The sequence below is a fragment of the Mucor mucedo genome (genome assembly GCF_025094135.1).
Source record: "Mucor mucedo strain NRRL 3635 chromosome Unknown EV154scaffold_47, whole genome shotgun sequence".
NCBI lineage: Eukaryota > Fungi > Mucoromycota > Mucoromycetes > Mucorales > Mucoraceae > Mucor > Mucor mucedo.
In genome coordinates, this window is record NW_026252331.1 from 68,490 (window position 1) to 83,435 (window position 14,946).

Below are 14,946 nucleotides of genomic sequence, written 5' to 3' on the forward strand. Positions count from 1 at the left end.
GGGATCCATAGAAATAGCAGCATTACGACAAGCATGAAGTAAATCTCTTCGAATGGCAGGGTTAATCGCGATTAATTCCTTAATCTTGATATTGGCGGGTTGTTCAAGAACTTCTTTGATATCATACGAGATCTGAGGTTTTACCCTCTTTCTCTTAGTCTTCTTCTTCTCACTAGGAACAAAGGCCTTTGTCAATACCGGAGCCTGTGGTACAGCGGACTCAACCATGGTAATATCTTGAGAAGGATAAGAAGTGGGAACAGGAGCAGGTGCAGGTGCAGGAGGAGCAAAGGAAACAATCTTTTGCATGTGGTTTGGATTACCAAAGGTTTTAACTAAATTGGACTTCGAAGGTTTCTTCAGAAGTGCACCTTTCTTATGAATACCTCTGTCTTTGTGGGTTACATGGGCTTCAGGTTTACTATCTTTGGTACGTAAAGCAGCATACAAGTCTTCTTCTCTGGATGGATGGGATTCATAGGAATACTGGTAGGAGGTTGGTTGATGGTCATGTTGAGATGAATCATGATCAAGCATTACTTGTAATGATTGATTGTTGTTGATGGATTTTTGTTGATATGGGATGTTCGATTGACCATCAGTGTTAACTGCAATCGACCCATTTAGTTTTTTGAAGAACCTTGTTGTTGATTATTACGATAATCATTGGAAGGAAAAGGCGGTCTTGAATTTCTTCGAGCATCATTACTAGGACCATCCTGACGAGGCGCATCAGATTGTTGACGTTGATTTTGGTAACCACTTTGACGATAATTGTCTTGATTATTACGATAGTTGTCCGAATTATTACGATAATTATCATTATTACGGTAATTATCATTGCGATAGTTCTCATTGTTACGATAATTGTCATTGTTGCGGTAATTGTCATTGTTGTTATAACGGGAATTATTACGGCGATCATTGTTATTGTAATTATTGTAAGTGGCAGGAGGCTTAGCAGTGGCGGCAGCAAAGTGGCGTTTGATTCCTTCTTCAATCAAAGATTTAATTTTATCATCTTCAATTTTCATTACATCGGAAGAGGCGGTAACAGGATTACTTTCGAGATTGTTCAAATGCAATCCGCTCATACTATTGGTAAGGTTACGAATGGAAGGAGATTCAACTACGACAGGTGACACAGGAACGATAGCAGCAGCATTAGGTTGCATAACTTCCAAAGGACGAACAGGAGTACGAACAGCAAAAGGATTATCAACAATAGAAATTGTCTTTTGATGATAGGCGTTCCAGTAACCATCAGCACTTTTCAAGTATTCACCAAAAGTTTCAGCACCCATTAATTTACATTGGATAATGATAGAAGGCAAAAGACCAGTTTGGAAACGCATTTCGATTTGAACAGCATCTTTAATCTCAGCAAGTTTGGCAGCTTCTTTCAAACGACCAAGATAGACACGAGGGTGTTCTTCGGTACCTTGTCCCATGCTATTGAATGCAAGTTGGTAACGACGAATGAGCTGAGGGGTAATGTATTCTTCACGCAAAGCAGCAGCCAAGGAAGAATAAGTACTGGTAGATAAGGAAGAATCATCTTCGATCAAGTTGTCAAAGAAAACACGAGCACCGTGTTGTAATTGGGTTTGTAAAATAACGATCTTTCTCTTGTCAGCAGTAATGTCCGACAAAGCAAAGTAAGATTCAAGTCTTTTTTCAAAATGACGATAATCCTCTCCTTCATCACCAAAAAATTCAATTAAGCGATTACGAGGGTTATTAGAATGAGTGGGGGAAGCATGATGTTGATACGCCAACACAGTGTTATCAGAAACGGAGTTCATGATTGTTCGAATTAAGGTTTTTTTAAGGTTTACAGATATTTAAAGAGAGAGACCCCTGTTAGTGAGCACCAAAATGATATAGCGCTAGTACGGATTTAGATTTAAAAAGGGACAATTATTATTATATAACAATTGTGATAGTGAGCACCAGACTTTTAGTTGTCAACTTAGTTTTATTATTTATTGAGAGTATTTCTGTAGTGATCTTAGACGATAAAATATATGGATAAGACAATAAAATGCAAATCGATAATAATACAGTGAGAGATGAGAAGAGAATATAGTTCTTAGATGTCAAAGATAAAAGAGTTTACGACGGGTTTATGTAAGAAGATGATGTGATTGTATAATTTACAATAGACAACAAACAGCAACAAAAAGCGGAGGAAATACTACTAGTATCAATTACAAGATAAATCCCAAATTTAGGTAAAGACAAAACTAAAGAATATTTATTAAGAATTGAAAAAAAGGGAGCGTATTTATAGGAAAGATCCTATCCTGTGTAACAACAAGCCACATTATTATTGGCTGCAACAACAGGATAGTTTTTCGGACTCGCCTTGTATGCAAAGTTTTAGGGGAATGACATTGGATGACGACAATACGATTTCCAAAGAAAACAGCAAGGGGAAACAAAAGATGGATTTCAGAGTAAATATGGAAACCTTAGGAAACAGTGACTTTAGGTATGATGTATCATTCAATATATTTAACTCCTTCAGTAAGATTTGACAATCATATGTTATTTTGACGTAGAGAGCCATCGATAATGTCTGATATATCTATGACATCGGATAATCACCAGAATGAAAACGAAAACAGTATAAATTCAGATGCTGAAAGTGCTAGTAAGATTCCCCTTTACATTTACCTGAATAAAATGCTGGTTATTCAAATTGTCAGTTACCAAATTATCTTTATAAATAGTTACTTCAGTTTCTGTGTACAGTCAAGAAAGCGGAGGGTCAAATTCCAGAAAACGAATGAGTAGATCTTTTGATCCGAACAGCCAAGAAGACGTTGTAAGTTTGTAGAATACAACAGTCTAAAGCAATTATCGATACTTACATTCTTATCAATAGGGAAAACGAATAAAGTCAACTGAAACAATTAATGATGAAAGAACCATAGTTCGAAATGCTGTCGAAATGCGAGGAAGAGGAAGACCTAAAAAAGCTATTTCAGCTGAGCAAGTTGACTTACCAGAAAAACCAAGAAGGGGAAGAGGGCGTCCATCAAAGTCGGCTCATAATGAAAACCAAGGAACAATACATACTTTCTTTTCTTCTATTCCAAAAAAAATGGATTGACAAACTATGATGTTATACTTACAACAAAATTATGCGCCACATAAACATTATCTAATTTTGTAACGCAAAAAAAAAAAAAAAAAAAAAAAAAAACTAATGGCTTATGCCTGATTCAAAAATAAAACTTGTATATATAACATACCTTTGAATATATATATATATAAGTATTACATTGATAAGATTATAGACAGTAATTAGCCAAGTGACAATAATCAGCATACTTCTGCTATTAATCATAATAACTATATTTGTTTCGGCAAACCGATTTAGCATCTCTAGCATTGCTACATGTTCACCATCTTTTTTTTTTTTTGCTCGGGAGCATGAATTATCAAGCGTCTAGGGGGTGTGGGTTTAAAAAAGGAACATCTTCTGAAAAAAGATCATAATTTAACCAAGAAAATGTTGATAAGAGTTGATAAGAGTTGGTAAGATTCATTACAAGCAATTTTTGTATCATAACCATGATGTATTGCTAGCATTAAAAGTATATTGCTAGTTATAAGCTTGCCTTTTTTAAATTTGTATTTTGATTGCAATTGGTACCACAGCTGTAATTTGTTATTTCAAGCTATAAAAATTAACATTTTGACACAGCTTAAACATTATCAGTACGTTTAATATAAAAAAAGCTAAACAGGCAGTGGATCCAAATGCGTACTTCTTTTTCAATAAAAATATGGAAAGCCTGCTAGTCAAGAAGACAAGACTGAAGTTATAATGTCTTCTATTTTTTAAGTTGTATATTCCATGGTATTGGGACTGTTGAACCGTTTGGATGATATCGATAAAAATGGATCTGAAGAACTAAGCGACGGAGTATCATGTAAAATTTAAAAAACAAAATCACAATTGCTACTTTATCATTTCACCTAGGCACATAAAGAATAGGTATTAACAACTGTCAAGTGAAAAACCCCAAGAGATACATAAAAATTGTCACAGACACAAGCTATTTTTCAGGCACATCTTAATTTATAAGCGATAATAAAAAAAGTTTGTACAACAAGCAGTGAGTTTCTAAAATCCCTATTGGCCATAAAAAAATAATCAGGTAATTTTATGTTACGAAGTGAAGTAGAGAATAACCCGGACCATAAGTGTACCACGCCATAATATTTAAGGAAATAAACTTTCAGAATAAAATTAATACCTCTTTAATTGTAGCAATAGGAAAACGCCAAAGATACCCTATGAATGTATTCTAGCTGAAAAACAATTAAGGAGGAAATGAATGTTAGCTTGATTATTACTGATGATACGGACAAACTTGAATTTAAATTACAGACGGCAGTACAATAAAAAATAACTTTCGATCACCAAATCGATAATTTTTCAGCAGACAGATTGAATTGAATATAATTTCTTGATTGGAATCTATTTAACACAGTTAAATGTTTTACGTTGAGACATCTATTAAATACTCCAATGATTGGGGTCTGAGGGTTGAGCGCAAAGTTTTAAAAGTTATTCGCCTTCAATTTTTAAATAATTAAAGCACGAGCAAGGAAAAAAGCACTTAAAATCAAGTTTTGATATTTGTAGAATATTTGAATCAGGAAAAAAAATTATTGTCTCTTAATACATCAGATACAATGAACGAGATAATTTTTTTTTGCTCCCCGTTTTTTAGTAATACATAGAGAAAAAAAAAGTTGACCAATGACTGATTTTATTTGAATAAATACAAATAAAGAAAGGTACTGTAGTACATATTCCCTAATATGTGAAAAATAAAAAATAATTAAAAATAATTAAAATAATTCATAAAAAAATAAAAATAAAATACTTCTGGTACGTTGTTTCGTTACAAATTTTTACAGAAGGTAGTTATTGATATATTGAACGAATATGCAAAAAGAAGAAGTAATTCTCATGAACAAAAAACGTTATTATTTATGATAGTGTTTGAACATTTTGATTTTCTTTAAAAAATTTTCTGATTTTTTTTTGAATTTATCGTGAATATTCCCATAAAAGGTAGAGGATGGTTACAAATTGGTACAAAAAAGGCGATTTTTTTGGCTGCGTTTCGGCAATAACTAACAATATGTAAAAAAAGGAAAAAAGAAGTTCCTTAACATTGGTCGGTTTATATATACCCCTTTCCTGAAAATTGGTGGAAAAACGCTGGTATGCATATCAATCACCAATTCCTGAAGATGAAAAAAAAAATTCAAATGGCTGTAACTCTTCCGAAATTCAAAAAAACTTTAGTTTTAAAAGTTCGTGTGCATTGAGGATAGTATTCCATAAGAGTTTATAAATAAAATTATGTCTTTTTTGGTACTTCTTTTTTTCCACCAAAATATAAAAGTGAATAGAGATCTATTACGAGACATCATTGGTTCGCAAAAAAAAAAAAATTGGTGAATTTATGCATATTTTGGTGATAAATGCCATACCTTGGTCCATAGTGGGGGACATATAAGAATCACCGATACAACAAATACGAATCACCGACTTAACAAGCATGAACATATAATATATATACAAGAGCAAATTAAGCATTTAATAAAGGATGATCTTATGTTTGATTGAAATTATTGTCTCTTAGACATCGGATATTACAGTGACGGTGATCTAAATTCAAATCCTAATGATAAAGGAAGAGACCATCAAACTCTAGTATGATCAATATGTGTACAGATTGCACTACCTGATTTAGGAAGTATTGGCTGAACTACCCGTCAACCATTGCCAATGCCCTTTAAAAAGCGATTGATCTCTTTTGTCTGTCGCCAGATTTTACAGCAATGTCTACTAAAGATACACTTATGTCACCGCTTAGATGTTTCTTCGTCGTTATAGCTTGTAACCATAGGCTTGGAAAGGATGCTGTTTTTCCCTGCGTTAAATTTTTTCTTTGTGGTAGTGACATAGCGCTAGTACGGATTTAGATGTAGAAAAGCGACGGTTGTTATTAAATAACAAATGTGACAGTGAGTACCAGACTTTAATTAATCAGCATAAGTTGATTATTGTTTATAAAAGAAAAAGAAAAACTTTGAGAGTGATTTTAAAGGAGATACAAATCCAGTAGTATACATTGAAGGACGAGAAAAAAATATAGTGCTTTTAGATGTAAAAAAGCTAAATCGTTTTTCAATGAGCTTCTATAAGGTGTTGTAAAAAGATAAATACAAAAGACAACAGACAGCAACGAAAAGAGGGAATACTACTTGGTATCAATTGCAAGATAATTTTTAAAATTAGGTGAAGCCTAAACTAAAGATTTTTTATCAGGCATCTGAATAGTGCCATTTATTATCCCAGCTTTTTAAATAAACCATTTAGGTTGATTTTTGACGGATTTCGGGTCATGGTTGATATCAATCATTTTATTAACAAAGTGCAGTTTAGACTCCTTTTGTTTGCCTTATATTATACCTAAAACTTCTTTCCATAACAACGAAAGAGAGAGGGAGAAAAAAATGAGTGAGGACATTCTTGTTTTCTAAATGAGGGTTTTTTTTTTTATTTATTTAATTTTTGATATTATAGTTATTTTTTTTTTAATTAGAGTATTTCTTTAGATTAACAGCTCATTGATGCTGTCAGTTGCTTTACCTAAATAATTCAATGATTTTTTTAATAAAGTTCTCTTTTTTTCGGCGATTTGAACACAAGTTTCAATGGTAATGCCTTCTGTCATGAACTCATTTCATCATGTCCTAGATCATGCCTTGATTTTAAACCCTTGTGAAACCTTGTCCTAAAATCTAATATCAGTATACCTTGTCCGCTACCAAACTCCCTGTAAAACCTTGTACCCAAAATCATATCTGTATATCTTGCCCGCTTTCTGAATTCCTTGTAAAACCTACCACCAATCTGTATTCCAATATATTTCCCGCCTCTTGTCTGACTCAACCTTAGTAAACCTTTTTCCGATCATCTATTACTTCATATCCCAATCCAGTTTTCCCGCCCGTGTCAAATCAGAGATATTCCCCGAACCATCTAATTATTCAATGTCAACTAAATCCAGCCTGCTATTACTCGTCGAATCTCAATTACTCATCCTTGTCAAATAATCTGCTCATGATATCTGTTCCGTAAAGTCCCTTGTTAATCTATAATTTAAACCCATCGTAGCTTTTCCCATGTATAAGAAATAGTATAAATAGATGCTAGTTATTTATTAGAAAAACGTTATTCTGGATCTTAGTCCTAACCCCTCCCCCTTCTCTGAAATAAACTTCTTTATTTATCATTTTCACTCTGACTCTCGTGTCACCAAGTAGTCTTCTTTCTGTTCTTGTTCTGTTTCTGACATTATCCAGAATCAAAAACCTAACTACTTGGTCCTCTTTACCTTTTACCTCGTTTCTTTGCCGTGTTCCCTGTTCCCTGTTTCTTGTTTAACCTCGTCTCCAATAAAGATTTGCCACTATGCCTGAATTGACCGAAGAGCAAATCGAAACACTCAAGCAACTCCTACATCGGGTCTCCATTATTGAAGAAACTGAATTACCAAAATTAGAAACCCAAAACATGTCCGCAAATGACATAATTAACAATCTTGCTCGACGACTCCATGCCATTGAATCCAACACTGCAACTATTATCAGCAACTGTCAACAACATGTAGCCGATCTAGGTGCAGAGATCCATGCATATATAGCCGAAAATTATCAACATAAATCCGTAACCCAACAAACAAATTCCATCCGTATCAAACCTCCCGTACCTTTCACTGGTCAAACGTCGTACATAAATTCATTTTTTTCTCAACTCTCAGTTGTATTTGCTGCCGACGACGTACGTTTTGCTTCGGACAACAAGAAGGTTCTCTACACCATTGGTTGTTTAGCAGGAAATGCCCTTTCATACATTGAACCATTTATCAAAGATATCGACACTGATAAAGAATTGGAAATTTTAAACGATTATAAAAACTTCAAACAAATCCTATATGACGCCTTTGGTGACTCTAATCCAATTATTAATTCTGAATCATCTATCCGTGCCCTGCGACAAGTGGGCTCTGTAGCTCGATACGCAACAGACTTCCGAAGATTGAGCATGCAATTGACTTGGAACAACGATGCCTTGGTATCTCAATTCGTGCTGAACCTTAAGGACCATGTTAAAGATGAACTTGCCCGACTCTCACCCATTAAGGAATTGAACAAGATGATAGCTAAGGCAATTGAAATTGATAATCGACATTATGCAAGAGTACAACAAAAACAACAATCACCAACTCGAATCATTAGACAACCTCAACCCACTCAACCTACCCCAATGGAAATCAATCATGTCGGTTATCCCACGTACGAAATTAAAACGGAAAACAAAACACAATCCTATTCACCCCACAACAACAACATTCGTCGTGGCCCTATTTCACCTGAGGAAAAAGATAGACGACGTAAAAATAATCTATGCCTATACTGTGGACTTCCTGGACATTTTACAGCTGCCTGCCCAAACAAGATAAATAACCAACCCCATCGATCTAACTTTGGAACAATATCAACCATATTAACTAATGAATCATATGATGAAACCAACTTGGAAACCGACACCCAATTACACGCTATTACAAGCATCGACCCCCAGTTAAATTTAGTGAAGGCCGTAAAAACCCCAAAAGACAAATTATTGGTACAGTATTTACATCAAGTATCCAAAAAACAGGAAAGTATCAACAAATCCAATGCTCTCGACATTAATTACGTTACTGAAAGCGAAGTATCGGGTCTCATTGTTATACCTGTAACAGTATCTATTAGCGGTATTTGTGTCTCTGTTTTTGCTCTCGTCGACTCTGGAAGCTCTAGTTCGTTCATCTCATCCAACATCGTAACTCAAAGCGGTCTCCCCTATCATACTGGTATACCGACCTCATACAAATTAGCAGACAACTCCGTACATACGACAGATAAAGAATCTTCTTTATTTATGAAAATTAACGATACACACCACCAAGAATATATTACTTTGAAGCACCTCGACTCTGCTGCTCACCCTATTATTCTCGGTCAAGATTGGCTAGTACGCCACAACCCTGCTTTTGACTGGAAGTCCGGAACGATGGTGATGACCTGTCTTCTTCGTGGATGCCTCGCCACTAAACTAGATACAACAACGACCGATGTGATTACAATTGACGATGAAAAAATTAGTGACTCGATTAACGATAGTACAACCTTTGTAACCCCTTCACATACAGATAATATTTTTACTTCTTCCAATGAAATAAATCATTCTTCTGAGTATTCTTATGACTTTTTAAAAATGAACGAGAAAAAAGAAAAAAGGGAAAAACTTGCAAAACAACTCAATACACCGATTTTAAAACATTTTAACGTTCCACAACCAAAATCTGCACCTATTATTTGCGCCATAAACACAAACAAATATGAAAACATCACGACACAACTGTTACCAAATAAATATCAAGATTTTAGTATTGTATTTTCAAAAAAAGAAGCTGATCGACTACCCCCGCATAGACCCTATGACCATACCATCCCTATCAAGACCGGTAGTGAAGTGACTTTTGGACCCTTATACAACCTATCAAAAATAGAAATGGACACATTGTATGAATATATTCAAGAAAATTTAACCAAAGGATTTATTGAAAGATCTGAGTCTCCTGCTGGTGCTCCTGTTTTCTTTGTCAAGAAAAAGGATGGCTCTCTTCGCCCTGTTATTGATTACCGCAGTCTTAACAAAATCACTATTCCAAACCGATGTCCCCTACCACTTATAAGCGAAACTTTAGATCGTCTACATACTGGGGCTATATTTACCAAACTTGATATGCGTGGTGCATATAATCTTCTTCGTATAGCTAAAGGTCATGAATGGAAAACTGCTTTTCGTACCCGTTATGGTCATTTTCAATATCGTGTCATGCCTTTTGGTCTTTGTAATGCTCCTGGCTCTTTTCAAGCTCTAGTCAACGACACCCTGCGACAATATCTAGACTCTTTTGTCGTTGTTTATCTCGATGATATTCTTATTTTTTCCAGCAATCCGGAGGAACACACGAATCATGTACGTCTGGTGTTACAGAAGCTAAAGGATGCTCAACTCTCTCTAAAATTGGAAAAATGCGAATTCGACGTGAAGAGTGTACAATTTCTTGGTTTTGTTATTACCCCCAATCATATCTCAATGGATCCAGAAAAGGTTGATGCAATTAAAGACTGGAAAGATCTCACCAGTGTCCACGATATTCAAGTTTTCCTCGGATTGACAAATTTTTACAAACGATTTATTGCAAATTATTCCAAACTATGTGTCCCATTGACTAGCTTACTTAAAAAGGATGTTCCTTTTCGTTGGGATAGCTCTGCCATCAACGCCTTTAATGATCTCAAGAATCGTATTGTTAGTAATCCAGTACTACTCCATTTTAACCCACAGTTACCTTGCATAATCGAGACCGACGCTTCTGACTTTGCTCTTGGTGCCGTATGTAGCCAGACTGGTCCCGATGGCTATAACCATCCAATCGCTTTTTATTCACGAAAACTTCTTCCGGCTGAACTTAACTACCAGATATACGATAAGGAACTTCTGGCTATTGTTGCTGCTTTCAAACATTGGCGACACTACTTGGAATTTTCATCAGATGCAACCATTGTTTTGACGGATCACAAAAATTTAGAGTACTTTTCAACTACTCGCAACCTCAGTCGCCGACAAGTTCGCTGGGCTGAGATTCTTGGTGATTTCAACTACCTCATTGTTTACCGTGCTGCCAAGCACAATGCTGCTGCTGATGCGCTCTCTCGTAAAGACCGCCCTTTTGAGGGGGGTGACTCTCGTGGAAAAACTAATATGACCTTGCTAGACCCAAAATTATTTTTAAACTCTGTTATCTCCGTACCCATTGACCTCGAAACAAATCCTATCCTGCCGAAAATCATCCTTGCATTACCTGAAGACTCTTATTTTGGACCAATTATCAACACAGTCAAAACATCTCCTGAAAATAAGGCTGAGACCAAATACAGCTTTAACGATAATATTTTATTTCATGAAGGAAAAATATGTGTACCTCATGTTGACGATGTAAAAAGAATTATTTTAGAAGAATGTCATGATACACCTGCCGCTGGACATTTTGGTATCGCAAAGACGTATGATATGGTATCAAGAAATTATTACTGGCCCGGTATGCGTACCTACATCAAGGACTATGTTTCTGGTTGCGAAACGTGTATCAGAAACAAAAATAGCCATCACAAACCATATGGACTTCTACAACCTCTACCAATCCCGGACTCACCTTGGACATCCATATCAGTTGATTTTATAACCCAACTTCCACCGTCCAAAAACTACACGGCAATTTGCGTGTTTGTCGATCGCTTCAGTAAAATGGCATTGTTCATACCCACTACAAATCAAGTCAATGCAGAAGAAACATCACGTCTGTTTATCACTCATGTCTTTTGTCATTTTGGAACCCCCGATAGCGTAATCTCTGACCGTGGAGTTACCTTCACGTCATTATTCACAAGGTCTGTCATGAAAGGATTAAAAGTCACACAAAAATTGTCCACTGCTTTTCACCCACAAACGGATGGTCAAACAGAACGTATCAACTCTATACTTGAACAATACTTACGATGTTACATCAACTACCAACAATCTGACTGGAGTGATTATTTACCCATAGCACAATTTGCCTATAACAATGCAAAACATTCATCAACAAATACCACTCCTTTTTATGCAGTATATGGATATCACCCACGAATGTCAGTAACACTACCAAGGTCCGATCAAGATAAATCCCCTGCAGACGTCCGCTTACAAAATATTCATGACTTACACCAAGAAATGAAATTCAATATTGGACTAGCCCAAGAAAAGCATACGGAATTTTATAATAGACACGTACAACCAGGTCCCAATTACAAAATCAATGACAAGGTTTGGCTCTCATCAAAAAACATCAAATCACAACGCCCAACTGGTAAACTAGACTACAAGCGTCTAGGGCCGTTCAGGATTGTAGCATTAGTTGGATCCCGTGCGTACAAATTGGACCTACCTCCAACGATGCGTATACACCCAGTGTTTCACGTAAACCTTCTAGAACCGTATAAGCCTGATAAAATCCCTGGTCGCCCCATTCGTGAATTACCACCTATAATCGTAGATGAACATCAAGAATACGAAGTGGACTACATTGTAGATTCAAGATTCAATAGAAATAACTTACAATACTTGGTACACTGGAAAGGCTATAGCACCATGGATAGAACTTGGGAACCTACAAAAAATCTTACCCATTGTAAATCAGCTATCAAGAAATTTCATACCTTGCACCCAACCCGACCATGTGAAAAGAGTCTCACAGTTGCTCGACCGTAAAGAGGGAGCGACTGTCATGAACTCATTTCATCATGTCCTAGATCATGCCTTGATTTTAAACCCTTGTGAAACCTTGTCCTAAAATCTAATATCAGTATACCTTGTCCGCTACCAAACTCCCTGTAAAACCTTGTACCCAAAATCATATCTGTATATCTTGCCCGCTTTCTGAATTCCTTGTAAAACCTACCACCAATCTGTATTCCAATATATTTCCCGCCTCTTGTCTGACTCAACCTTAGTAAACCTTTTTCCGATCATCTATTACTTCATATCCCAATCCAGTTTTCCCGCCCGTGTCAAATCAGAGATATTCCCCGAACCATCTAATTATTCAATGTCAACTAAATCCAGCCTGCTATTACTCGTCGAATCTCAATTACTCATCCTTGTCAAATAATCTGCTCATGATATCTGTTCCGTAAAGTCCCTTGTTAATCTATAATTTAAACCCATCGTAGCTTTTCCCATGTATAAGAAATAGTATAAATAGATGCTAGTTATTTATTAGAAAAACGTTATTCTGGATCTTAGTCCTAACCCCTCCCCCTTCTCTGAAATAAACTTCTTTATTTATCATTTTCACTCTGACTCTCGTGTCACCAAGTAGTCTTCTTTCTGTTCTTGTTCTGTTTCTGACACCTTCCCTGATTGCGTATTTTTTCAAACCATGAATTATTCTCATACGACGGTAATGAAAATTCTTGTCGTGAGGCAGAAACCAGTTGGGGTGACTAGCGTTCAAACTCTCGATTGAATAGCCACCGCCTAGGCCAACAGAGTACTCTCGCCAGAGATCCGGAATTGTCACAGTACTTCTACTCCATGCATGACTAGTAAGGTTTGTTTCTAATGTTGCCTGTTGATTTTGGTATGTGCCGCTGCACTGCTCAACCTCACCAGAAGACACAGGATCAACATCCATTTGCGTTGGAAGATCAGAACTAGCTACTGCTGTTGGAGGAACTTCAACAGTAACTCTGACAGGAGCCTTACTAGGAGTAAGGTCTGCCAGTTGCTGCAACAGTTGCGCATTCTGAATCTGCAAAGTTTTGATCGCATCTTCTTTCTCCTTGAAAGCATCTTGAACCACTTTTGGCATTAATGGCATAGTTTGTTGTAACAGAATATCTTTTGGTGTATTTTCTTCACTCATAACTCTTCCAAGGTCACTGTATTAAATAAGAAAACGAAATTTTAATCAGTAAAATTATTAATACATAAAAAGAAATTACATACCTTTTAAATTGTAAAAACAAAGGATCTTGGAATAAGCAATGCTTAAATACACGGTGATGAGGAAAATCATCAATCATCAACGAAGCATCTTGCAAAAAAGTGATTCTCATGGTCTTCAAAAGTTGCAAGAAACCACGGGCGGCAGCGTTGTCCGTAATGACACCAGAATCCAATTTATCCATCCATTTATCGGCTTCAGGAAAAATCTTCGATTGGAGCTCCATTGGAGGCTCAAGGGCACTTCTTCGTAAGTAGAATTTGCCCTTTTCGGTGCCATAACCGCCCAAAAAACGCATACCTGGTAGTGGGAGGCCAGTAACATACGATCTACTCATATTGTCAGCATTCCATCTACCGAGTCGCTTGATCATTAACTGATCAACACCACCAAGATCGCACATACGAGCACCTGCACCACGAGCCATATGTGTAATCTTAGATGAAGCAATGTTACAAGCCTTGAGGGCCTTTTCCATTGCTTTGTGGTGGGCAGAGTAGGACCATTGCTTCGTGGAATCAGCACTCGCCTGCAAAAACTTGGTGAAGTACCAGTTTTTGGAGATGGTGAAATCGGGAAATGGCTTACAATCCACATGATACATTGCAAAAAAATACATGGCAGTTACCATGAACGGACAAATTCGAATGTCTACATTTCTAATACATCCACTAACATCTAATCGACCAGAAGTGTTGGTCTTGCCATTTCTCATCACCAGAATCAACGCAGGACAGAAACGGGTAGGGCCTTCTTCTTCTAGGTTGACAACTTGGAGATCAGGAAGCTCGGCACCTCTGACTGACTCACCACGAAGAAGGCAGAAATGTGACAAAATAAATGCAGTACAGTTACGAAGATCATGTAACGTATTTTGACCAATGTAATAGTACGAAAGGCTGGCAATTTCATCAATAGTGGTGTAACCATCGACCGAGGTATTTAATCCACGGTCTTTACAGCTAACTCTGCCAGCATTTTCTTCCCTCAATCTACACATCTTAAGAATACCAGTACAAGCTGATCTTGGATGAGGATGGCCATTTTTATTCTGATGTACTTGAGTTTGATAGTAGTGGGTGATGGCAGCAACATATTGGTAGATAGTTGCCATTTGAATTACTTTGTCCTCTTGACCTCTGCGTCTGCTTGCACGGTTTATAATCTGAAGTTTTAAAAACGTTTTAATTTTTTTTTTTTTTTTTTTTTTTTTGTACAAATTATAAACAATTGCACAAACCAT

The 14,946-nt window shown here is 36.4% G+C and overlaps 1 protein-coding gene across 1 annotated transcript; it reads left to right on the forward strand.

Moving 5' to 3' along the window:
* Positions 1–2,372: 2,372 nt before the first annotated feature.
* Positions 2,373–3,118, forward strand: EV154DRAFT_481563 (uncharacterized protein; the record flags this gene model as incomplete). Its single annotated transcript, XM_051598401.1, has 4 exons — positions 2,373–2,494; positions 2,565–2,656; positions 2,736–2,830; positions 2,891–3,118. 4 exons carry the CDS (start codon positions 2,373–2,375, stop codon positions 3,116–3,118), a joined length of 537 nt encoding a protein of 178 aa, XP_051457461.1.
* Positions 3,119–14,946: the final 11,828 nt, after the last annotated feature.